This window comes from Miniopterus natalensis, chromosome 1 (assembly GCF_054644295.1).
Source record: "Miniopterus natalensis isolate mMinNat1 chromosome 1, mMinNat1.hap1, whole genome shotgun sequence".
In the NCBI taxonomy this organism is placed as follows: Eukaryota; Metazoa; Chordata; class Mammalia; order Chiroptera; family Miniopteridae; genus Miniopterus; species Miniopterus natalensis.
In genome coordinates this window covers 200864112-200889469 of record NC_142081.1, presented here as the reverse complement: position 1 = coordinate 200889469, position 25358 = coordinate 200864112, and the positions used below count along the sequence as shown (strand labels likewise).

General features: G+C 59.5%; 2 protein-coding genes and 1 non-coding gene across 7 annotated transcripts in view; 2 read left to right on the top strand and 1 right to left on the bottom strand.

Moving 5' to 3' along the window:
* Positions 1-9927, top strand: part of NSD2 (nuclear receptor binding SET domain protein 2) — a 58558-nt gene extending 48631 nt beyond the window's left edge. For all 4 annotated transcript variants that reach the window (XM_087828572.1, XM_087828575.1, XM_087828581.1 and 1 more), the window contains 11 exons: positions 26-226; positions 1058-1237; positions 1765-1921; positions 2045-2250; positions 3263-3366; positions 4571-4840; positions 5171-5287; positions 7688-7829; positions 8049-8155; positions 8908-9112; positions 9641-9927. In XM_087828572.1, coding sequence (XP_087684698.1) covers positions 26-226; positions 1058-1237; positions 1765-1921; positions 2045-2250; positions 3263-3366; positions 4571-4840; positions 5171-5287; positions 7688-7829; positions 8049-8155; positions 8908-9112; positions 9641-9912 — 1961 coding nt within the window. In that variant the 3' untranslated portion in view covers positions 9913-9927. The remainder of the gene's footprint in view (positions 1-25; positions 227-1057; positions 1238-1764; positions 1922-2044; positions 2251-3262; positions 3367-4570; positions 4841-5170; positions 5288-7687; positions 7830-8048; positions 8156-8907; positions 9113-9640) is intronic.
* On the top strand, positions 7460-7584 carry LOC148094533 (small Cajal body-specific RNA 23). The gene has a single exon (XR_015716512.1).
* Positions 9928-13448: 3521 nt separating the features above from the next.
* Positions 13449-24944, bottom strand: NELFA (negative elongation factor complex member A). Of its 2 annotated transcripts, XM_087828597.1 has the most exons (12): positions 24670-24944; positions 24029-24049; positions 21027-21198; positions 20093-20254; positions 18884-18973; positions 17122-17252; positions 16956-17025; positions 16544-16632; positions 15612-15720; positions 14524-14801; positions 14255-14354; positions 13449-14168 (listed from the first exon to the last, which is right to left on the bottom strand). In XM_087828597.1, exons 1-12 carry the CDS (start codon positions 24877-24879, stop codon positions 13984-13986), a joined length of 1617 nt encoding a protein of 538 aa, XP_087684723.1. In that variant the 5' UTR covers positions 24880-24944; the 3' UTR covers positions 13449-13983. The 2 variants fall into 2 exon arrangements, with proteins under 2 accessions (XP_087684723.1, XP_087684728.1); XM_087828602.1 differs by lacking the exon at positions 24029-24049.
* Positions 24945-25358: the final 414 nt, after the last annotated feature.

Genomic DNA, 25358 nt, shown 5'->3' with positions numbered 1-25358 from the left:
TCTGCCCCTCTCAACCGCTCGTTAGGGGTGCACTCGTGCTTCGTGTGCAAGGAGAGCGCGGTGGACGTGAAGCGCTGTGTCGTGTCGCAGTGTGGAAAGTTTTACCACGAAGCTTGTGTGAGGAAATACTCCCTGACGGTGTTTGAGAGCCGGGGCTTCCGCTGCCCTCTGCACAGCTGCCTGAGCTGCCACGCGTCCAACCCCTCCAGCCCACGCCCCACAAAAGGTACACGCACCAGGAGGGCTGCGGCGCTGGTCCAGCGAGTCACGTGGGTGCCGGGAGGGTGGGCTCGTAGCCGCTGGTGTTGTTCAGAGTAACCGTTTTTTTCTGTTACTGACTCAACACAGGTTGGGTTACTGTTCTCTTTTTTTTTTTTTTTTTTTTTTTAATATATCTTTATTGATTTCAGAGAGAGGAAAGGAGAGAGAGAGAGAGAAACATCAATGATGAGAGAACCATTGATCGGCTGCAGCCCACAACCCGGGCATGTGCCCTGACCAGGAATCAAACCCTGATCGCCTGGATCCTAGGTCGACGCTCAACCGCTGAGCCACGCCCGGCTGGGCGGGTTACTGTTCTCTTGACAAAGGACTTGCCTCCCCCACCCCTACCCCTTTGGTCTCCCTTCCTCTGCGAGAAGGGGGGGGGGCAGGAAGAGAGAGAGAGAAGCATGGATGTGAAAGAGACACAGCGATTGGCTGCCTCCCACATGCAGGGCTGGGGATCGAAACTGCAACGCAGGTACATGCCTTTGACCGGGAGTCGAACCCACAACCCTTCAGTCCGTGGGCCGATGCTGTAACCGCTGAGCACACTGGCCAGGGCTAGAGTATGACGTTTTAAAGGCTTGACCATTTCCTCAAACATTTTTTGAAGAACCATTGTCTTGAGGAAATGTGTTTTCACGACATCTGTTGAATATTCTTACCCTCCTCATCAAAGTTATGTGTTCATCAGATACTCCCAGTGCGTTTCAGCGTTAACTCCCTAACCAGGTGGGCCGGGTTGTCTTGCTGCTGTTTGCTGGGCGGGGCTTCAGCGTCTCTCCGCCTCCAGGTAAAATGATGCGGTGTGTCCGCTGCCCCGTCGCCTATCACGGAGGGGACGCTTGTCTGGCAGCCGGCTGCTTGGTGATCGCCTCCCACAGCATCGTCTGCACAGCCCACTTCACTGCGCGGAAGGGGAAGCGGCACCATGCCCACGTCAACGTGAGCTGGTGCTTCGTGTGCTCCAAAGGTGAGGCTGGGCAGGGCTGCGCGTCCACACGCCTCGAGCACATGCAGCAGGAGCGGCCTGCTGAGGGCAGATGCTGGTGCTCGGCCGGCTGTGTGGTCCCCGTGGTGTTTCCTTGTGCTCACGGGTGGCCCTGCACTGCGACTTTTCTGAGTTAACCATGATCGCGTCACAGATTGTGGGAAGTTGTAAGTGGTGAAATGTAGTTTGCTTGTGTGTCAGCATATAGATCCCTGTTTGTCTGGGAGTCACATGTGTACAGATTCTTGGTCCTAGACGACTGTCTGGGAGTCAGGTGCGTACAGATCCCTGGTCTTAGACGACTGTCTGTCTGGGAGTCAGGTGTGTACAGATCCCTGGTCCTAGACGACTGTCTGTCTGGGAATCAGGTGCGTACAGATCCCTGGTCCTAGACGACTGTCTGTCTGGGAGTCAGATGTGCGGGAGCTGCAGACGGAAGTGGCAGGTCCGGGCCTGCCGAGTCCACAGGCCCCTCGTGTCGGTGAGGCTGAGTGCCCCCTCCCTTGCAGGAGGGAGCCTGCTGTGCTGCGAGTCCTGCCCGGCAGCCTTCCACCCCGACTGTCTGAACATCGAGATGCCAGATGGCAGCTGGTTCTGCAATGACTGCCGGGCCGGGAAGAAACTGCATCACCAGGACATCGTTTGGGTCAAACTTGGGAACTACAGGTGTGAGATGGAGCCCTGTGCTTGCCTCCTGTTTATGTTTTTTACTTTGCAGTGCTTGCCGTGTGAAATGATTGTCACTCTCTCTGAAGAGTCTGTGAACCCTGTTTTTAATATTTATAATAGATGGTGGCCGGCAGAAGTTTGCCATCCCAAAAATGTTCCCCCAAATATTCAGAAAATGAAGCACGAGATTGGAGAATTCCCTGTGTTTTTCTTTGGGTCTAAAGATTATTACTGGACGCATCAGGCTCGAGTGTTCCCGTACATGGAAGGGGACCGGGGCAGCCGCTACCAGGGGGTCAGAGGCATCGGAAGAGTCTTCAAAAACGGTACGGACATTTCCTGGTGGAGGAAAACGGCGATTGTGGTGCTAACCCTGGTTTCTGCTCTTGAAAGTGTGGTTTCTGAGGAAAGCCTGAGTGTCCCGGCTGCACTGTAACGAGGGAGGACAGGCTGGCGACTGGCCGTGGAGGCTCAGGGTGGGGCGGACTGTTGAGTAACTTGAGTAACGGGTTTGTGGTTAATTCACTGACGCATTGACACTGCCTTCAGGAAACCACGTTACTGCTGGTTTGCAGGAGTGTCTCCCAGCTTGCTGCTGTTAGGATCGAGGTGTGGGGGCAGCTTGCTTGTTGTCTAGACCCCAGGCACTGGGCCAGGTGTGGGCAGGGAGACAGACGCCCACCCGGAGTCCCCAGCCAGGTGTGCGATGGTGTCCGGCGAAGGCACAGCCCCTGGGCTGTGGGAGGCTGCGCACGCTCCAGGCGTGAGGTAGGGCCGCGTGCGCAGTGAGAGCGCCTCCTCGCAGCTGTGGTGCCGCCTCGGCTCCGAGCGACAGCTGCAGGCTGCCCTGAGCAGGGCCGCTCTGCTCTCCGCACCCAGCAGGTGCTCGGGTCTGAATCAGGGCGGCAGGCGTCAAAAGATGTTCCAAAGTTGTTATGGAAAGAGACGTTGAAATTGTGAGGGAGCTGTACTGAGTTTAAGCTGGGACGTCGTCAGGCCAGGCTTTGTGGTCTCCCGACTCCAGCGCTGGAGGCCTGGGCAGATCCGACCAGTGCTGCTGCCAGCGGGCAGGCCCTGCACACCCATCATAGCTGTCGCTGTAGCGACCACCCTGACGGAAGCCTGGCCTGGCCAGTGGGGCCCCAAGAGCTCTGTTGGGTTTAAAACGTCTGCAGCATTTAAACACCCCCCTTAGGTTTTGCACACCTTCTAGTCGGATGGGAACTGGGAAGTGCACTTACAGGAGGCGAGAGTTTGGAGTAAGCGTTAAAGCACAGAGCTCACGGGTAGGTGTGCTTGTTTATGGAAACCTTTGCTTGTATCTCACTGACTTTTTAGCACTGCAAGAAGCAGAAACTCGTTTTCGTGAAATCAAACTTCAGCGGGAAGCCAGGGAGACACAGGAGAGCGAGCGGAAGCCCCCGCCCTACAAGCACATCAAGGTGATTGGTCGACAGCTGCCTGGCGCGGGGTGTCCGGTGCACACGCAGGTGGCGGGAGCGAGCTCCTCTCTGGAGGAGGCCCAGGCAGAGAGCAGATTCTGTGCCTCCAGCGTGACCTTGCGCACGGGGACGTGGTGGGGCCGGTCGGAGGCTCAGCCTGACATCCCGGAGTAGGAGGGGCTGAGGGATGGGCCAGCATCCTTGTTGCCAAGCCCCGGAGACAGGCTGGGACCAGAGGCGGTCAGCCTGGGCCAGTGCCAGCCAGAGCCTGAGACAGAATGAAGGGCCCGCTTGGAGGTGTGGCGAGCAGGGGACGGGGACAGAGTTGTGCCTGTGGCACTGTGTGCTCAGTGAGCCCGGAGCTGGCAGGCAGTCACCGTCACACGGCCCAGTTCTGAGACATGGTGCCCTCGCCTCTGCGCCCACAGAGCCGGTCACCAGGCCAGCTGGCCGGGGACCCCGCCTGGCTCCCGTGGTCTGGGCCGTGCAGGCAATGCTGTCACCTGCTGGGCCTTACCTGGGAAAAGTTCCCAGAAAGAGTTACTGGGTCAGAGAGCCCTAGGCCCAGGCTCCCAGGCGCGTCTCCAGGCTGGTCCGAGTGCGGCAGCTCGTCAGCCCCGTCTCCCCGGAACCCCCCTCTTCAGTTTTCTCTGCGTCTTCATTGTCAGGCTGCTCGAGGCCACGAGCACAGAGACCACCCTGGGCCCACCTCCTCCTCTTGGGGGTGCCTGTGGGTGCTCGTTACAGAGGCTGGGACGGATGTGTGGGGCCCTGAGGAGCTCGGGGCTGGTCAGGTGACCCGCAGGCACTGCCCGGTCCTGAGCTGTCTGCCTCTTCCTGTCACGGCCGCCCAGCTGGATAAGTGTCAGCTGCCTCATAGACGAGGGACACAAATGCTGGGACAGAGCGCATGGGGGGTGGCGGCTGGGCTAGGCTTTAGCCAGGTCAGCCTGTCTGCCTGCACCTGTGCCAGGGCCGCTGTGACCCGTGTGGGCTGCGACCTCCCGCCCATTCCCCACTGGGCCTCCGAAGCTTACAGACTGGAGGCTGGTGGGGTGGGGCAGGGCTGTGCAGTGGTGTCGGGGCTCCTCTGGGTGCAGGAGTTCTGTGCAGGGCGTAGGGGCCCCATCAGGGGTGCCATGTGGTGCAGGCGCCGGGAAGCAACCCTCGTGTGTAGGCTGAGGCAGCCTTCCTGTCCCTGCAGGTGAATAAGCCATACGGGAAAGTGCAGATCTACACCGCCGACATTTCCGAGATCCCCAAGTGCAACTGTAAGCCCACGGACGACAACCCCTGCGGCCTCGACTCGGAGTGCCTGAACAGGATGCTCATGTTCGAGTGCCACCCGCAGGTGTGCCCAGCCGGGGAGTTCTGCCAGAACCAGTGCTTCAGCAAGCGGCAGTATCCCGAGACCCAGATCATCCGGACGGACGGCAAAGGCTGGGGCCTGGTCGCCAAGCGGGACATCCGAAAGGTCTGCCCTGCCCCCAGGACTCTGTCCAGCCGGTTCCTAGGCAGAGCCGCGCTGTGTCCGCACTCGCAGAGGGGCCGCTTAGCGTGTTTCAGTTACCGCAGTTGGATGTTAAACATCCCCTGAAAGTTATTCACCAAAGTAAAGCAAAGCTTACAAATCCCCTTAGAACGAGCCTCCCGCAGAACCTGGGTGGCTGCTTTCGTGAAGCGAGATGTGAAGGATCTGCGTCCCCAGCGGGCAGTCGCCCCGGGACGGGCAGGCTCGAGGGGCGGGGGCGGCAGAGGCCTGGGTGGTGGGCGGGGCGGCCTCTAGCCCGTGCTCTGCCCGCAGGGGGAGTTCGTGAACGAGTATGTGGGCGAGCTGATCGACGAGGAGGAGTGCATGGCCCGGATCAGGCGCGCACACGAGAACGACATCACCCACTTCTACATGCTCACCATCGACAAGGTAGGGCCGTGTACCCGCTGGCCTGCGGCGTCCTGGGCGTGGCGTCTGAGGGCTCGCCCTTTACACGTGCGCAGGGCCCCGCAGCTCCTGAGGGCCGGAGCCTCCTGCCCATTGGTGTGCGAGTGTCTTGGGGCCTCGCGTGTCCACCGGAGCCTGAGGGGTGCACTGCCCTTGTCCGAGCATCAGGGAGGAGACGGCACAGACGGGGTGACGCTGCGCCGTCACAGGGCGCAGACCCCCGTCGTCACTGCTGGTCTGAGCCCAGATTCGTAAACAGTGTGGAGCAAAGGTCGGCTGGCAGGGCCAGTGTCCTCGGGAGAGGGGTGGTGACACCCTCTGCTTCAGTGCGGGGATGAAGAGCTCGTCAGGGACGCGGTCTCGGGCCCTTTCTGGGCGAATCCTCTCGTGGCCACAGCCGCCCCCAAGGTGGCAGGTTTACACCTGCCTCTGCCATGCCCTCCTAGGGGCGGGGCGGGGCTGTTTAGCCGAAACTGAAACCCTAGGCTGTGCCTTGCCTCTTTCAGAGCCTAAGTTAAATGTGTGTGCTGTGGAACCGCCAAGCTGCTCCTCTAACACAGGTTGGTCCCTGAGGTGGGGGCACCCGGGGCACCGGCCGGAGCCGGGGAACAGCCTCGACACGGGCGAGTCAGCCGTTCTCACTGAGGCAAAGCAGACAGAGGCCCTGCTGGACGTGTCCTGGCACCGCAGGACGAGGGCTCCACGGGCAGACCCTCCACGTAGGTTTAGGTTCTGGTGAGAACCGGAGACAAACCAGGTGGAAGGAAATAGCGGGAAAGTGTGTTAGAGACACGAAAACCAGGAAGGCGGTTTAGAGGTCACGAGGGCAGCAGGCCCGAGGGGGAGACAGGCCGGTCTGGACAGTCACACGGTGCGGCCTGCAGCCGTGGAGACTCAGCCAGTGGGTGGGGAAGTCGGACAGCTGCCCGCGGGAGCGAGGCGGAGCGCAGCAGAGGGGACAGGTTAGGAGACGGCCGAGGGGTGTAGGGGCAGGACGTTGTTCGGGTGCAGGAAGGACAGCGACACCCACCATTTCTGGTCGAGGGGTGAAGCCTCGTGAAGGTGTAAATCTTCCGAAATGTAAGGTCACATTTCATTGACCTTGTGGGCAGCCCAGAGTCCGCATGGTGCCTTGTGTCAGTGAAGGGGGACCCGAGCCCTGGGTCTGCTGGGGCTGCCTGCCCTGGGCGGTGGCCACGCCTCCCCCTCACTCGTGACCCAGATGGAACAGAGCCAGGAAAACGGGCATTTGTTACGATGTCGGAAACCCTGGGCACGCCGAGCCAGGGATGGTAAAACAGCCCCATAAAACTAAGGGAGCTCTGACACATTTATTCAGAGTTTATACAAAAGCAGAGCATCTGAAAACCAGTAAGAGAGAAAAAACTGTAAGGACAGGTGGGCCAGCCCGGTGGCGTGCTCGCTGACCCCTGGGCGGGCGACCAGTGGCCGAGGCCAGGACGGGGCTGCCTGCTGTCAGTGGCGGGCGTGGGTGCGCCTCCTTGCCCAGGAGGCGTTCGTGCAGACACCGGCCGGACGAGAGTGAGGTTGCAGCCTTGTCACTGACTGTGGCCAGGGACTGTCCTCAGACGCCCGGTGCGGTGAGAAGAGCAGAGTCTCGGGCGCGGGGCAGTGCAGTGCGCGGACTCCCGCGTTTGCTTGTGCTGGTCAGACGTGACTCTGTGCTGTCTGGTGACTGATACGTGATGGGGCCTTATTTTCACACCTGGCCCCGGGCACTCCTGGCGCAGCAGGGCCGCCCCCCGTGGAGGTCGGTGTGGGATTGGAGGCTCCTTGTGGCTGGGCAGCTGCGTCGCTTCTGGGTTTTGCCTCAGTGGATGCAGACGTCCCCGCACACAGGGCGCCTCGTCTCAGGGCTACCCCAGCTGCTCGTAACACCGTTCCCGCCCGGCTCCGACCCTGGCACGGCGGGCCTCCCACTGAGGCCAGCTTTCCGTGTCAGCAGCATCTCAGCTGCTCAGAGTGTGGGGTCTGCCCCCCTGAGCGTCGTGTTCATGTCCTGCTCTTTTCGTAACTGGGATGGTCCCTTCTCTCAGGGTGTGAGAATTCGGGTGCTGTTGGTGTTGACCTCCAGCGTTCTGCCTCCCTTGTCTCATCGGATGGGAGGCGTTGGGGACCTTTGCCGAGGACCCTGGGCTCTGCAGGGCTCGGTCCTGTCCACGTGGTCCTGACCCACCCTTTGTGAGCCACAGAAAAGGGACTGGATTGGGGGTGTCCTGTCTGAGTGGACACAGGAGACCACGGTTTCCAGTACGACACCAGTTGTCCATGAACCTCCTAATGTGAGAGGCCCCTGAGTGAGACTGATGCCGAGAGTTGCCCCCTGCCAGTGCTACTTGAAACCTGAGCTGTACCTTACAGGACCGCATAATTGACGCTGGCCCCAAAGGCAACTATTCCCGATTTATGAATCACAGCTGCCAGCCCAACTGCGAGACCCTCAAGTGGACAGTGAATGGTGACACGCGTGTGGGCCTGTTTGCCGTGTGTGACATTCCTGCAGGTATGGCACCCGGGCTCCTTGGGGTCCCAGCTGTGTGGTCAGGATGCAGGGCTCGGGGAGGCGGCTGGTCACTCGGGAACCTTGTTTGTGTTGAGGGTCTGTTTTATGAGGTGACCTTGCACAGCCGCGGGGCCGTGTAGGCAGAGGGCACGGGCGCCTGGCGGCTGGGTGTTCAGCTGGATGGGTAGGGTTTCCATGCGGCTTGTCTGCTGTCACCAGGGACGGAGCTGACTTTCAACTACAACCTTGACTGTCTGGGCAATGAGAAGACCGTGTGCCGCTGTGGAGCCTCCAACTGCAGCGGGTTCCTTGGGGACCGACCGAAGGTGAGGGCCCCGCTCCCCGAACACATCCCTGGGAGTCACAAGTGGCTTCTTTCTAGCTGACTTGCTGCCAGGACGGGTGGGGTGCGGGCGAGGCTGTCTGCTGTCCCTCTTGGTTCCTCACCGCGTCGTGTCCCGGGCTCGTAGCAGAGCAGCCAGACTGGTGCCTTGACAGCAGGCCTTCGTCTCGAACAGTCAGGAGGCCAGGAACCCGAAATCAGTGTCGTCAGGGCTGCGCTCCCTCTGAGGCTCTGGGAGGAAGTCTGTCCCTGGCTGCAGTCCTGCTGCCCTGGGCTGGTGGCTGCTTCTCCCCAGTCCCTGCGCCCACCGTCACCTGGCCCCTCCTGTGTATCCCTCTCCCCCCCATAAGGACACCAGTCAGACGGGATTAGGGCCACCCTGCCCCAGTGTGACCTCACCCTGACTTAGTTACATCTGCACCTACCTTCTGCGGAAGGACATGAACTTGGGGGTCACATAGCGTCTGCCCATTTTCTCGCTCTCACCACAGCCCCTGGTTGGGCGGGAGTCCCAGTGTCCCGGGCCCCATGCCCACCAGGTCTGGGACGTGGGCCTCAGGCCGCTCAGAGGGGCTCGTGCCCGTTTGGCTTCACATTTGAATTTCTCGCCTGAGTAAGTGGCGTGAGAACAGGCGTGGCGAGCGTCCTTCCCTGTGCTTCTGATGCTGAATTCCCACGTGCTCCCGCCTGAGTCCCGCGGCTCTGACGTGAACTGTACCGAATTCTCACTTCTAGACGTCGGCGCCGCTTTCCTCAGAGGAGAAGGGAAAAAGGGCCAAGAAGAAGACCAGGAGGCGCAGAACGAAAGGCGACGGGAAGAAGGACTCGGAGGACGAGTGCTTCCGCTGCGGCGACGGGGGCCAGCTGGTGCTCTGTGACCGCAGGTCCTGCACCAAGGCCTACCACCTGCCCTGCCTGGGCCTGCGCAAGCGGCCCTTCGGTGGGTCCCCGCTCACTGGTCGCTCGGGGACGGTGGCATGGGAGCAGGGGTGGCTCACGCACACGGCGTGTCTCAGGGGACCCCGGGCAGTCATGGGGAAGCAGAGCTGTGACCTCAGAAAAAGTCAGGAGGGCCCCCCCCCCCAAAGATGGGGAAGCGAAATGCTGTAAAAAGAAAAGTCAAACATATTTGCAAGAAAAAAATGATGTTTGGGGGGCAGAACAGGACCAGCCTGGTGAGCGAGCGAACGTCAGAGAGGCCTGCGGTGGGTGTGACACCCCCTGACGAGCGCAGGGCCCTTAGGAGTTCCAGCAGAACAGAGCCCAGCAGAGCCCGGCCAGCTGCAGGGCAGGTCCCGGGGGAGCAGCAGAGCCGGCGGCGGGGCGGGCACAGGGCGGCGGGTCCCCCGGGCCCCGGAGCAGTGCTGGCTTCTCCGAGTGGTTGCGGTCGGGAGGGAGGCAGCCTCGTTTGGAGCTGCGTGGGGTTTGTCACTTGTCGCCCGGCTGGTAACACGCCATCTCTTTGCAGGGAAGTGGGTGTGTCCTTGGCACCACTGTGACGTGTGTGGCAAACCTTCTGCCTTGTTTTGCCATTTTTGCCCTAATTCGTTCTGCAAGGAGCACCAGGACGGGACAGCCTTCCACTCCACCCAGGACGGGCGGTCCTACTGCTGTGAGCATGACTGGGGGACAGAGCCCAGTGCGAGCAGCAAGGCCGAGAAACCCCTCCCGGAGCCCACGAAGCCCAAGGGGAGGCGGCGGCGGCGGCGGTGCTGGCGGAGGGTCACGGAGGGCAAATAGCCCCGGGGCTTGGCTAGGCCGGGCAGCCCCGGCCAGCCTGCCTGTGGGCGGGGCCCAGCTCCGGACCGGCCGGGACCCAGGGCGAAGCCGCCAGAGGAGCGGGGCCTCCTCGGGAGGGGGCGCCTTCCCCCCACTGAGCCACCAGCAGCGCCCGCTGCGCCTGCACTGACCACCGTCCGAGCCGCGTGGTTCGGCGCGAACGCCTTACAGCAGCATTACGGCTACACTTGAATCGCTAAGAAGGTCAAGGTCCCTCCCGCTCCGTTTTTTTAGGTTAAAGTTACGATTGAGAATGAATTGGCCTATGAAATGTTTTTATCTCACCCGAAACCTGTAGTCTAGTTTTCCCGAGGGGCCGCTCTCGAGTCTCATCCGTGTTCCTGGCCCGCTGACCTGCGTGTCCACTCGAGACCACCTGGCCCGTGGGGCAGGGCTCAGCCCTGGCTTTTATGAACCAGCTGTATTTTTTGTACTAATGTGAAATTTTTCTTCAAAATGCTCCTCCTTCATCGTACGAGAAGCTGGACCAGGTGGTAGTGATAGTGTTTTAAGACTTCCCAAGACGCCTGTTCTCCTTGCGGATTTGAACTGTGTCGCTACCCTGTCGGTCTTTAAAGTGCAGGGTCCCTCCCCGAAGCCGCCTTCCTGGGGAGGCCGGCAGGCGGGCGGGTGCGCCTGGGCCCGTCTCTGGACTGCACTAGGTCCTTGCCAACACCTGGGGAAAGACTTTGTACATTTTTTATTTGCCTTTTCTTTACCGGTTTCTGGCTGTAATTCTCAATATATTTTTGCTAAACTTGTTTCACGATTACCACCGGCTGAACCGTGTGTTTACTGATGCGACCCGGGTCCTCCCAGCAAAAGGCATGACCCCGGCAGGGTGTGGCCTGTGCGGTTTCTTAGTGATGACTCACTGGGGACGGTCTCTGCGTTGCATTCTGCCCGTGGCAGAGGGCCCTGCCCGTGTCCCCCGGGGCCCCACGCACCTGGGAACCTTCATCTCTGCAAAGCGCTCTTTCCAGGGCTGAGGAGACCCAGAGGCTAGAACTGGCCACGTGAAGTCACATCCACTTCCTCACACTCTGTGGGTCTGTTCACAGAAAACAGCTGTGCTGGTCAGACGTGCTGGGCCAGCACCACCCGCCAGACAGGGTCCTGGGAGGTTCCCAGGAGGTGAGAAGCTTCCGGAAAGTATTAAATTCTCTGTGGAAGACATGGTGGTTCTTTTCTGGAGTCCCTCTCGACCCTGGGAAGTTCAGAACCCCGAGAAAGGGGGAGCATCTGCCAGCCGCCCACGTGCACCGAGGGGTCTGGGTCTGCCTGGCCCCCACACGATGGGCAGGAAGGGAACACCCAGCAGCAGGCACTTTCTCTGACCGTTTCTTCTTAAAATAGGACCTGAGGAACATCTGTTCGCAGGGAAGTTGACACAGCTGTTCTTGAGAACTGCCACTGAGGCCGCCGCTCATTCCTCTTGGACTGTTCAGCTTGAATCGCGGGCAGCCTGGCCCGGGCCCCATTCTCCACTTCGTGGTTTTGTGACATGAGCTGGGTGGGCGTCTGCCAGGCTGTGACCCCGGTGAGGCTCCCTGGGGCCTGTGGCGTCCAGGCCTCCCGAGTGCTGACGGGTAGACTTTCTGACTGGCCGTCCCCTGGCCATTCTCTCACGATCCTGGACAGAGTAACCACGTAGAACCCAAAGGGAAGAGCAGAGCTGTCACCCGCCGCCCACGTCTGCACTGGGACTCGGTTCTGTCTGGAAACGCACTTGCCCGATAAGACCAGACGGGGGCTATTTCAGTTCAGAGCTTTTCCCGCAAGTTCTTGTAAGAAGATACTGGATTGGTTTACAGATTTATGCCCTTCATCCCTCAACCTGGGTGTTCAGGGACGGCCTGGAGCCTGCAGCACTCGCACACCTGCGTCTGAGATCTGCACACAAGTGGCTCCCGAGCCCAGCGTGGTCACAGCTGCCGTGGCTGTGGCTGTGCTCTTCAGCCAAGGGCCCTGTGCAGGCTGGTGTCGTCACTTGTCCTTTCCAACCAGCTGAGGGACATCTGTGTAAGTCAGAAAACATCAGACTTGGTTTTGCAGTGCACTTTGGGGAGCAGATTAACTTATTTTCGTATTTTTCAGTAGTAAAATCTTGTGATTTTTGAGTCACTTTGATATTTCCAAATTTCTTAATGATCTTCCTGAAGGAAATACTGGAAAAATTATTTTCAACATGGTTGCCCTCTTTCCAAAAACTGAAACTAATGAGCCAGTAACACTAACGGATAATCTTTAGAAAACCAGTTCATGGGTCTGAGTACCACCAGGGTATTGGAGGAGCAGCAGAGCCTACAGGGCCTTCCCACCAGGGTCACAGGACGTGCGTTCTGCCTCAGCGGGAGCTCATTTGGGGGGGTTCAGTCTTTCCGAACATGTGTTAGCCCTTTGTCATTAATGTGAACCAGAATCGAAATGAAAACTGCCCGAAACCTCAGGATTCCTTGGCGTCAGGAACCTGTGCCCACGGTGTGGCCACGCCCACCCTGCCAGCACTGGGCTGGGGAGGTGGGCGCCTCACCTGCAGGCCCACGAGCAGGTCTGCTTCAGCGGTGACAACACGTGACCCTGGGGGAGGCCAGTCCGGCACCCGCAGCTCGGGGGTCTGTCCGTCTCCAAGGAGCCGCCTCGTTCCCGGGCCCCACACTCAGGTCTGTGCTGACGCCTCAAGTATTTGTCTAGACGATGCCGCGACGTGTACGGCGCCCCTCCAGGGCTGCCTTCCCTTCAGCCCTGTTTTGATGAACATTAACGCCTACAACTGTCGGTTGCCAAATTCCTGGCCCTGCCAGGAGTGCAGTGTCTGGTGAAAGCGAGTGAGTGCCGTGCCCGCGTGCCCTGTCCAGATGTGAAACCCTGTCAATTAAACGTAAATCTAAGTGTGCCTAGGGTGTCCCAATGTGCACACGAGGCCAGGCTTCTTTCAGGAAAAGGGGTGCTGTCACCAGTTCTGATAAACTCAGAAACTTGAAGTTCACTTCTAGGGGGGGACATACTGAAATATAGATGTGGGACTTGCCAATATTGGGGAAAATAGCATTTAAAGTGGGAAGTTGTGTTTGGAAAACTGTATGAGTATTTTTGTATTAAAAAACTTGAACAGTCTTTTCTTGGACGTATCTTATGTGGGATGCACTTGAAGCTTTGGCTTTTCCCAGTTATTCTGAATTGTCCAGGGCGTCTGGCACAGCCCTCCAGCCCCCCCTCAGAGAAGGGCCAGTCCTCAGACGTCACTCTGCCTGACTTGCGGGGAGAGAGGCTAACATGGCCTTGGGAAGTGTAACAAATGTCAAAAACTTAAGTGTAGCTCCGATTTTGGAAAAATGTTTTTTAATTTAAAAAAAAAGTTGTTCCAAATCCCCATTATAGGTGATGTGGTTGGAGGGGAGGAGCTGCTGACTTCCCAGCTTCCAATAAAGAACCCTAGATGCCCCCCGCCCCCCACCCCGCCCCAGAGGACGTGCTGCCCGAAACACAGCCCGGGCTTCCTTTAGAAAAGCTAAACTTTAATTACTCAGGTAGTTCTTACAATGAACACAGGTACCCAGAGACTGGTCTTAAATGCTCACAACTGTACAAAAGACAAGTAGAAAACCTGCGGTGGTGTGTGGCTCGGCCATGGCAGCCGCCCCACCCTATTCTCAGCCGTGCCTGGCACCACCTTTGGTCCCCTCAACCTCGTGGGTGGGGAGAGCCCCTCCCTCGTGGTCAGTGGAATTTCAGAAAAATAAAAAAGGTAAAAGTCTAACAGGCAGAGCTGTCACTAATTAGGAAGTTATAGCTTTTTTGGTTAACTTTAACATTCAAAAATGTAATATTGAATCCAAAAAAGTGTCTTAGATCACACAAAAGTAACCCATATTAAAATTTAAAAAGTCAGTCCAAAACACCCCAGACAAACGAATCTAAAGCTGAACCGGCTGTGGCTGGGCAGCGCGGAGGCCGCCGCTCAGGAAGCCTGAGCTGCGAGTTGGAGCCGGAGCCCGAGTCGGGCCAGCTGGGGCGGGCGGGCGGGCGGCCCTAGGACACGTTGGCCATGGGCTTGTACTTCTTGAAGCGCGTCCACTGGCCCGTGGCGTAGTTCATCTCGAACACCGTGTCCACCAGCATGGTGGTGCTGCCCTGGCCGTCCGACTTGGGCAGGTCCTCCGTGTGCTCGCTGAGCTTGATCTGGATCACGTCGCCCTGCTCCTGGCATGGGTTCTCTGTGGAGGGTGCAGGCTGCTGGGCAGGCACCGGGGCCAAGGAGCCTGTTCCCCCCACCCCACCTGGGCTGGCCCCACGGACCCACCTCGGGAGCCAGCCATGAAGCCCAAGATGAGAGCCTTCTCGGGCCGCGTGACTTTGTTGGCCGTCTTGAACATCTCCTGTGCGGCGAACATCTGCTCTCTCTGCAGGTGCGGTGTGGGGTGGGGGGTGAGTGCCTGGGCCCCAGCGGCCCACCTCCCGCTTCCCTCCACCTGTATCACTGGAACCCCCACTGCAAGTGCAGGTGGGGTGGGGGTGGGTGAGGCCACACTACCTTCCTGGTGGCCTACAGCCCCAAGAGGGCACACCTACCGTGAGGGACAGATTCTTCTTGGGCTGCTGCTGGGCTGGAGGCTGGGTCTGTGGGGCCACCAAGGCCACCGGAGGTGCCTGGGCAGCAGGGGTGACAGCCGGGGGTGTGGTGGGCGTCAGGGGTGAGGCGGGTGCTGCAGGTGTGGGCGTGGCTGGGCTCAGGCCGCTGTTGTACATGGGTGCACGCTGCTTGAACTGTGCCGGCAGGGCGGGGCTTGGGGTGCTGGGCTCCTCGGGTGGCCGGCTGGCCTGTAGGCTGGCTTCCCGGGAAGATGGGGCTGTAGGCACAGGGAGGCCTGCTGAGGGGCCAGCAGGACAGGGACCCCCTCCCCACAAGGCTCTGTGCCCGGCCCCGCCACTCCTACAGGAGGTGGACAGGCTACTCCACCTCCCAGGCCAGGATGCTGAGCGTGTCCTGCCTGAGCCCACACCACATGGCTCTTGCAGCTGTTGGCCCTGAGACCTTGGCTCTTTAAGCTCCTGGACCCTCAGGAGGCCCACAGCTGCGGCAGGAGCCATGAGCAGCACTGCCAGCTGGATGGTGGGCACAGGCCTCACAGAGCCCTACGCTGGAGCCAGAGCTCTTGGGACTTTTCAGATGACATCTGGGCTCCGGGCAGCTCCTGGCCTGAGGCCAGGTTCCCCTGCCCTGGGCACTGGTGAGAAGGCAGCCTCCTTGAGCTCAGCCAGGCTGGCAGACACCAAGGCCGTCTCCAGCTGCCCTCTCCCTGGGGCCAAGCTCTGGCTCGGGCCAAAGCCAAGCCCAACCAAGTGAAAACCTCAGAGCAGAACCTGCTAACCCAGCCCACGTTTCCTTTCAATACCTCTGTAGGAAATTCAGGGACTGGGAGGAGACCCATGGACCCTGAGGTGCTGCCACCTTGGCCATACTTCCCACTGTCAAGCTGCACATGGGGCAGCTGTCGGGGCACAGCAGGTGAGAACTGGGTTTACTTTAAACTGCCAGCCAGGAGGGTCTCCCACCCCAGCCAGCACCAGCAGGGCTGAAGGGACACTGGCAGGTAGGTGCTGGTGAGGGGCCTGGGGAAGGATGACCCGCACACTGTCCAGCCCTACTGCCTGCTCACCTGGTGGGGTCTCGGAGCTGGGGATGTAGGACGAAGCTGGAACCACGCTGGGTGTGGCGGGCAGGTAGCTCGTGGAGGGCAACGCAGACTCGTTCAGAGACCCGAGTTTCTGGAAGACAGTATATGGTCCCCCTCCCAGAAGAGGCCTGGGTCTCAGTGCTGCTCCCCAGGTGGGGGTGGGGCTGCTCTGTGGACATGAACCTCTGCCCCACAGGAGTCCCAACCCTGGAGTAGGACGTGGGCACTGCTCTCCCAAGGGCTGGGGAGGGGCTTCTCCAGGCCACAAGCCCCTGCCCAGCAGGACTGGCCTCCACCTGGAGCTGCCCAAGCAGAGGAGAGGTGTGGGCTACTCCTGTTTGGTGAACGAGCCTCCAAACCAGCCGTCTTTGAGGAAAGAAGAAAGTTCAACGTTTTTATCACGAAAACGTGATGAAGGAAAACACGGCGTTGTAAGAAAATGAGAAAAAGTAGCCATGGGACAAGAACAAGGAACCCATTACCCAGAGCAACAGTGGGGACAGGCCTTCTCCAGGCCACAGCTACTCGCACAGTCTGCGCAGGAGAGACTCTGAGAAGCGGTGAAGGGAACCCGTCGAGGCGCCACATCTGGAGACCTGTCGGCCAGCGCACGCCTCCCTCACCCTCACACCGCAGGGCCAGCACCGCCACCCCCTCTGGATGGGGAAGCCGCGCGCACAGTGTGGCCTGGACACGCTCCACACTGGGCGGCATGCCTGCGTCGGAGCCCCCGGCCAGCGCTGCCTCTCATATACATGTCCATACACATACATACATACACACACCCCGCACACGTATGTACGTACATATGTATATACACATATATATTCTCCGACAGTACACCTTAGGGCTAAGAACGGGGATAGGACGGAGCACACACTGGCCGCGGAGGCGCCGTGGTTACGAAGCCCTACCTGTGTGGACACCAGGCCGGCGGCGTAGTCGGGGGTGGCGTTCTCAATGACAGTCTCCTCCTTGGCTGGCTTTTCCACCACTTCCGTGTCTGTTGACAGAGCCCTCGTCAGTGCCCCTGGCCCTCAAGCAGGTCAGCAACCCAGTCCTGAGACGCTGCCCAAGCCTGCCCTTCAAACCCTTCTCCAGGCAAAGAAAACCAGCCCTTAGGAGGAAGGCCACCTACAGCCACCCTTCCCGAGACAGGCACCAGGGAGACGAGAAACGGGCCTCCATGAGAGCAGAAAAGCCCAAACAGGGCAGACCTCACCCGCCCTGTGGCCCAGCAGCTCTTGGGCGCACATCCTGACCCAGCCCCAAGCTGGGCTGTAGCCACTCCCTCTGCAGACCCCGATGGGAGCCCCAGGTACACACCCAACGTCTTCCTCCTTCTCTTTGCTTCTCGGCCAGCACCGACCATATCCAGCTCAGAAATGTCAAGCAGCTGCCAAGACAGTCAGAAGCCCACCCACTTTAACTACAGCATAAGGAGCGCCCAGGCCAGCCTTTGGGGCCACCAACTCCCAGGGGATGTGCCCACCTTCACTCCCCGCTCCTTCCGCAGAGGTGTCCTCGAAGGTGGGATGGGGGTCCGATTCCCCGCAGGGCTGAAGACACTGGGGGTTGTGGGGCTCCGGAAGGGCGCCTGCTTCGGGATGCCTTTGAGGGGGGCTGAGGAGAGGACGGCGCCGTCAGGGGTCAAGTTATGACAGGCAGAGATGGACTGTCTCCCACCACTGTGTACTCTGCGCTCTCCCATCAGGAGCAGAGGCCATTGTGCAGCATGCTCCGGAGAAAGGTGCTCGCCGGCCCGTGCTGGCCCACACCACCCCTAATCCCACAGACTTGCCACATCCCTATGAGTGCAGGTGGAGGTGACCCCAAGTCACCTGCGACTCATCCTTAGGGAGCAAGGGCCTGCCTTCTCCTGGCGGACATGCACTTGGCACAAGGTCGGCCTGCCCAGAAGAGCAAGGCCTTGGCAGCAGCGACACCATAGCCAACCTATGACATTTTTTGCCAAGAACACTGAACAAGATGCCCCATCTGCAGCCATGCACCCGAGCACACTGTGCCTCTCCCCACAGACAGTACTCGGCTCCAGGTCTCTCCTGCCCCTCACAGTAAGCGGATCTGTTACAGGCCGGATGGATGGCTCCCCCCCACCCGCAAGCCTGGCCCAGGTCTGTCAAAGGGAAGTCGCTGGACACAGCAGGAATAGTTCTTTCTGAACAGGGCCTGGTCCCATCCCTGGGCAGCCAGCACCAGGACCCAACCTCAGTGCTCAGCATGTGGACACGGGCCACTCTCAGCCCTTACACGCCAACCCAGGCCCAATGCACATGCAGCCTCTCAGCATGGCAACAGAACCAGGGCATGGGATGCAGGGCCAAGGAGGGACCTACTGCTGCTCCTGCCCCCAGGGGCACCTGAGAGGAGCCACAGCAACTTAATGTGCTTCCAAGACCACCAGGGTGAGCCTGTCCTGAGGTGACGGGGCCAAGGGACCACCTTTCACACAATGACAAATCAGCTAATGCCTGGACACCAGGCCCTACACACAAGGTCCTGAACGCTGGTCTGCGTGCCCTATGGAAAGCACCTCCTGAGGCTCCCCTGCGGCTCCACCACCATGCTTGTCTGCCATTTGCACATGGCCCATCTTCCTGGCTGTTTGCTGGGCCCAGGGCAGTGTGTGTGTGGGGTGCGCGCAAAGGGACATGAAACTCAGGAAAATGGCTGTTTGTCTGGGCTCTCCAGAGGCAAGTGCAGGGCATCCCGTTTTCTAGTCCCAACCATCTGTTTTGCTTCGGTTGTGCATGTGGGGCCTTGTGTTTTCAGCCCCGGGGGGGGGGCAGGTCCAGGTGCACAAGGGGGGCCAATGGCTCTCAGCACCTCCCAACCATCAATTAGTCTGGAAACTCACGGAGGAGCAGCCTCCACCTGCTAAGAGTATAGGATATACACCCACGGCCACTAGAGATGAGGGTAGCGAAAGTAGCATTTCCCTCCAACTCTGGTCTTCCCCACCCTCTGGGCTGCGCCCTATGCTGTCCTCACTTCCCACAAGCTCACCAGCGGCCCCGAGGCACCTCAGGGCTGCCATCTGGCCAGACCTCAACATCTAAACAACTTTGCCCATGAGGAAGAGCCTGTCTTGTAAGGGAACCTGCGTGTCTGACAGGGACAGCAAGCTCTGGGCCATAAGCCAGCCCAGGGCCAGGGAGCCTGCGCTCTGTGTGGGCTCTCGGGCCTGAACCAAAGGCAGCTCAGGGGCTGCTCTGGTGTGAGCATGGCCTTACTTGTAGTGTCCATCTTGCGGAGCAGCCCCCGGCCCTTGGCGTGGAAAGGCACCCCCGCGCTCCTCTTCAGCTGCTGGGCGGTCTCGGTGGCTACAAAGAGAAGGGTGTGCATGTCAGTGTGCCCCGTGGTGACAATACCCCTTCCGCTCATGGGAACTATGCCTCCGCCCATCTGCCATACACGGATGTGTGAGTGGTAAGTCCTCCTGCAGACACGGAGCCTGCTCCTCTGAACAAGCACTTGCCCACTCACTGGGGACCACGGCGTAGACAGCAGAGCCAAGAGGCTGCGCCGCCCAGGATGGTGGGCAAGCCGGCAGAGCTGCCCTCTGACGGGGCCTGAGGGGGGCTCTCACGTCCACACACCGTGTGAGGTCCCAAATGGGGCTTCGGGCCTCATGGGCAGCCTGGGTGGAGTGTCCTCACCACTGGTCAGCAGGCGTGTTTGGCATTTATCCTCACACGTGCAGAAGTACGAGCAAGGAAACCAGAGGTTTTTCTGATACAGCTCAGGGAGGGACAGAGCCCTAGTGTCCAACTGACCACACAGAGGGGCCTGGGGCCTGGGCTGCATCCGGCCAGCTCTCTGAAGCCAGAGCTACAATGCCCAGGACGCTGTCCATTCTGAACCAGGGTCACGGCAGCTGCTGGGTTTTATTCAGGTCCTTTGCACCAGGGCATTTATGTGTCATTAGCATCAATTCCACACCACTCAAAACAACACAGTTCACGGGAATCTGTGCTTTGCTACTGGGTTGGAGGAATCATTTCGCTGTTTTCCCAGCAGGTATCTTCCACACTCATGTCATAAACTGCTGTTTGGAAAACATTAAATAAAATGCCCGAACAGCTTTACAGCAAATCGAGATTGTCTGCAACTTGGGAACAAGGTGCCGTTACCAGAGCAGGACCAGCCTTTGCACGGCCACCTGTCTCCTCACCCGTATGACTCAGTGGGTTCAGATTTCACTTTTGTAACAAAGATTACAGATGCTTTAACCTGAAAATTCTAAAGTGCCTAAAACAGATTTTAGAACACAGTTCAGTGTAGCAATAAGATTTTAAAAAAACCCCAAAACTTTACAGTTTAGAGCGTGAAATATAAAGAGAATCCAAGAATGAAGCCCCAGATGCAGACGGAGCAGCCCTGCCCGACAGCTCCCAGGGTGCTCCCTTGGCTGGGCCCACCAGGCGACACAGGACACTCACACTTCTGCAGGAGCTCGGCCCTCAGTGTGGCACTCTTTGGTTTCCTCTTCAGCTGGAAATGCTTCACTGGGGGTGTGAGGGGGCCGGCAAGAGTCGTCAGGGCGCTCTTGTTCAAGTACCGGCACTCCAGCGGCAGCATGGCAGATGCCTCGCACTCGGTCACTGTCCGTGAAGGAAGCAGCACAGGGTTAGGAGGCGGTTTCCCTTACATAGCTAAGAGGAAAAACCCAGAATGCAGCTTCCTATGTACAGTCATGGAGCAAGTACCCACCAGATCGACTGGTGTCTCAGCTCAGCCAGTGCAGTCATCAAGGGGCCTCCCCTGGCCCTTGGAAGCAGCAGCCAGCCTGGCTTTCTAGGCCTGTCTGTCCACCCAGGAGTTAGCATGCAGGTGTTGGGAGCCACCCTCAGGGGCGGCCAGGCCACCGTCCAGCAGATGCAGCGACAGCCTCCATCTTTAAGGGGCTGCCAGTTCCGATTCTCCAAACTAGGAGAGGAATTCGAGGAGGAACAGATTCCTCACCTTTATATGTTCCTTCAGACATTTGCCAATACTTTCTAAAGAGTTTCTGGTTCATGTCCTAAACTGAACTGCTGATATTTTCAACACACACTTCTGAGCGTCTGTCTACTGTCAGGGATGTCCTAGGCTCTGGCGACTCAGCTGGAACAGGCAGAGTCCCTGCTGCAAGGAGCTGAGCAGGAGATGGCGCATGGACACATAGCGGATTAAGCAAAACCTTCAGAGAAAGCAAGTGGGGGAGCTATGGGCTGTTACAAGCTTGTTTCCAAAGATCGGAAGAACGCTGGATGGTGGAGTGACGGCGATGTGTGTGCCCAGCGCCGCTGTGCAGGAAACAGTCAGATGCATTTGGGAAGAGAACTCCTCTTTGGAAGCTGCTCCCCCCAGCACAAATCATGTGTGCACACATACCCTTTTCTCTGAGTTCTCCTAAAATATCTTGAACGTTGGGATTCTGCTCCTCAAGATCGAGGTTAAGTGAGCCTGTGTCTGGAAAGGACTTGAGGATGTCGGCGACCATGAGCACCCAGGGGTCCGTGTCCACGGTGGCCAGCTGGATGATCTCTGTCAAGGCACCCTTCATCTGCAGGGGGAAGGGGAGGAGTCGGTCCTGAGCGGGCTCCATCCCACCCTCCTGGGAACCTGCCACCCACTGCCTCAGCAGTGAACATAGGAAAGGAGCTGGGCAGAAGGGGCGCCCACCATCTTTATTTTTAAACAGGGCCCCCTTCAAACCCTGCTGTAGCCTCTAGGGGGCTCACAGAGCAGCATCCAACCTCTTTAGCAACTGCCCCCATGCCAGGCCCCACCCTCACAGGAACCTACAGCCTCTTTCTCTGTGCCCCCCCATCCCCCATCCTAGGGCCATCTCGCCTCTTTGGACTCCCACAGCCTCCACCAGGCAGCAATGCCACTCAGATCTAGTGCCCCCCCACCTGGCCTGTTGCCTGCCCTCCTGTTGGGGCGGCCTCACCTCCCCTCCCCACCTCCCCGCAGCAGCACCAGTCTCCTCGCCTGCTGCTACCAAAGGAAATGTGAGGTCATCTAGAACGAGCTCACACATTCTGGCTCCTGTCTTCTTTGAGTCCCAAGAACTATGCCAGGCGCCCACACTCCTATTTAGAACCTGCTGACAAGGCATCTTGAGTGTGGGGAGCTGAGCCCAGAGTAGCAACGGGCAGGGGAGCAACAAGACAGACGGGCAGCCCTAACATGCTCAACAGGCCCAGGTCTCAGCCACCGGAGGCTGCAGGAAGGGGCACATGCCTGGGAAGGCAGGGAAGGCCTGAGGTCCCGTCCTGTCCTGTGACGCGCAAAGCCCTGCATTTGCCTAGGCCCCCCAATGGCACAGAGGATAACTGTGGGGGCTGGAGTCAGCTGGAGCCAGCAGGTACTGGGATTTAGGACAGAAGGTGCCCAAGACAACAGGAGCCTCCTGGGCCTCAGGAGCTGGGCCAGGCTCTGCACATCCATCCCGCAGCCGGGTACTGGGCTCACGTCCTTCCCTGGGACAGCACAAGAGACCCTGGAGGAGGCAGCATGCCAGAGGACCAGGGTGATGTGGGGCTCCACCTGTGTGCCCTCAATGCCCAGGAGGCTGAGTTCTCCCACAGTGCCGCTCTGCCCACCCGGGTCCGTGGCCAGCGGAGTCTCCTCCACACCAAAGCATCAGCTTGTGTCTGCCATGCTCCTCTTGGCCACACTTCCCCTGACAGGCGTGAACAGTAACCATATGACCCAAACAGTTCCTCCCCTAGTATATATCCCTGACACATGAAAACATATGTCCACGTTGAAAAGAAAAAGCACCTGTCTGTAGAAACTTGTCATGAATTTTTACAGCAGCACCATTCACAGTGGACAAAAGGTGAAGACACCCAAATGTCCACCAGCTGATGAAAACTGATGAATGAAGGGGCCCATCAATACAGCAGAGTATCTATCCTTCTGTCATGAAAGAGGGATTAAGGATCGATCCACATGGATGAAACTTGAAAATATCAGGCCAGGTTAGAGAGACCAGTCACTAGCTCAGCCGGTGTGGCTCAGCGGTTGAGCAATGACCTAGGATCCAGGAGATCCCAGTTGGATGCCTGGTCAGGTCACATGCCTGGGTTTCGGGCTCAACCCTCAGTAGGGGGCATGCAGGCAGGAGGCAGTCGATCAATGACTCATCGTTGATGTTTCCCTCTCTCTCCCTCTCCCTTTCTCTCTCTGAAATCAATAAAGATATATTAAAAAAAAAAAAAAAAGAGGCCAGTCACCAGAGACTATGTATTGTAGGATCCACGTGGATGACATGTCCAGAGCAGGCAGGTCCAGACACAGAAAGCAGATTAGTGGCTGCCTGGGGCTGGGAGGTGCAGGGGGAAGCCTGCTAATTGGTATAGGGCCTATTTGGGGCTGCTAAAAATGTTACAAAATTGACTAGGATGATACACTAAAACCCATTCAACTGTATGGTATATAAGTTATGTCTCAACAGAGCTGTTAAAACTCATTCATGATTTAAAGTAATTTTTTTAAATTCTAGGAATAAAAGAGAATTTTCATAACCAGGTAAAAGGTATCTACAAAAAACAAGAGAAAACATAATACTTATTAGCAAAATTGTGAAAGTTCTCCCTATGTGATCAGAAATGAAACAATATACTGAGGGTCCTGGTAACTGCAGTGAGGCAAGAAAAAGAAGTGAATGGAAACTGGAAAGAGAAACAATAGTAGGAATTACACAGAAAAGTAAAGAAGCCACAGGAAAGTTATTGCAATCAATAAGACTTTAGCACAGGTGCTATTCAAACTCATCTAAAAATAAAAACATGTTTATGACAACAAAGAAATATGAAATATGTAAAAATCTAACAGAAGATAGAAGGCCTCTACGGGAAAAATCGCAAAGCTTTATAGCAAATATTAAAGATCTAAACAGAGAGGTAGGCCTATGTTCAGAAGTTACAAGACTCAGTACTGAGATGATTTAACCCCAGAATGAACTAAATTCAACTCAGTCTTAACCAGAACCCCAACCGGGTGCCGGCGGTGGGCGTGGCCCGGGCGGCGGGGGGCGGCGGGCGGGCTCCGCCCAGGGCCCGCGGTTCTCAGCAGACACACGAACAGCCTCGAGGAACCGAGTAGAAGCAAACCCACGGCCCGGGGCCGCCTTTCCGAGGGTGGAGCGGGGCTGACCGGCGTCCACACGGGCAGTAGTCACGTCAGACGCCAGCTGCCCACGGCCCCGAGCTCCGGGTGGACGCGGCCGAGGGGCGAAGCTGCAGCCCCGACGGGCAGCAGGGGTCCGGACCAGACGGGGTCGCGGGCCCAGCCCCGGGGGGGCCGGTGTCTGTCCTCAGGGGCGCCCAGGGCGCAGGGACCCTACGCGGGGCACAGCAGCTGAAAAAGGGCCGCTGGCTCACCTGTACGGCTTTAAAAAGTTCCTGCAAAGCAATGGGGGGAAATCAGACACGAAAGCTATCAACAGGTAATTCACGGAAACAGAAATCCGAACAGTGAAGGAGACGAGGTGCCGGCGCCGCGTGGGCTCCCACGGGCCCCGGCCGCAGGGCGGGAACCCCGGGGCGAGTCCTCCGAGTGCCACCAAAACCAACCTGCCCGGCGGGTGACGCGCGGGGCCGGGCCCCCGGCCGGGCCGCAGGAGGCTCCTGGACGCTTCGCCCCGAGAGCCCGCGAGGAGCCAGCGGCGGGGGGCCGGGGACGCGGCGGCCCTGCAAACGCACCCGCCGCGGGCCTCCCGCAGCTGCCCCGCGCCCGGCGGGCGGGCGGACACGCTCAGCCGCGGGAGGGGCGCGGGCGCGGGGCTGCAGCGGCGGTTGGGGCGCCTCCCGCGCGGCCCGCGAACGACTCGGTTCACGTGGCACGAGGACGTCACGCGCCGCGGCGGGGAACAGACGCCCCTAACCGGGGCCCGCCGTGCGGCCGTTTCGCGGGGCGCAGGCGCCGCAAGCTCCCCGCCCGGCCCGGCCGCCTCCCCCGCGCCCCGCGGCCGCCGCGCCCTCGGGAAGCCCGGGCCGGGGATCGGGCCGCGCCGCCGCCTCACCTCGTCCACCGTGCGGCGCGGGAGGTGCAGCGTCCCGAGCAGCAGCTTGAGCTTCACGGCGGACGAGAGGCCGTGGAAGCAGAGGCGGATGTTGTCGATGACCGCGGCCGTGAGCAGCGACGCGATGCTGGGCGGCGCCCACAGCTCGTCCGTGGCGCCCAGCTTGTTGTGCAGCCACAGGCCCGTGTCGCTCTCCCGCATGGACGCCATCTTGGGGGGGGAGACGCCGGGCGCCGCCGCCGAGCCGGCATCTTATGCGGACACCTGCGCGCCCGCCGCGAGGACCCCCAACATGGCGGCGCCCGGCGGCGTCCGCGGTGACGTCACGGGGGCGGGGCCTCGGCCAGACGCTTCGTGGCGGCGCCGTAACGTAACGTGGGGGCGCCCGCGGCAGCTCTCCCGAAGGTCGCGGGGCGTGACGTCAGAAGCGAGGCGTCGCTCTGGGGCGTGTGCGCGTGCGCGGCGGCAGTGGAGGCCGGTACCTGCTCTGCTGGGGTCCCTGCGCCTGCTCCGCGGGGGTCGCTGCCTTTGCTCGGCCGCGGGTCCCTGCACCTGCTCCGCCGGGGGTTGCTGTCCCTGCTCGGCCGGGGGCCCCTGTCCCTGTTCCGCCGGAGGTCGCTGCACCTGCTCGGCCGCGGGTCCCTGCACCTGCTCCGCGGGGGTCCCTGCCCCTGCTCCGCGGGGGTCCC

Bases quoted from the DNA above. Each gene is read 5' to 3' on its own strand.
- NELFA (XM_087828597.1), bottom strand. From the start codon at position 24,879: ATGGCGTCCATGCGGGAGAGCGACACGGGCCTGTGGCTGCACAACAAG. The intron at 21,199-24,028 runs GTGAGCCAGCGG...TTCCCCCTGCAG, and splicing joins AACTTTTTAAAGCCGTACAG to ATGAAGGGTGCCTTGACAGA. The intron at 14,169-14,254 runs GTGGGTCCGTGG...CACCCTCCACAG, and splicing joins CTTCATGGCTGGCTCCCGAG to AGAACCCATGCCAGGAGCAG.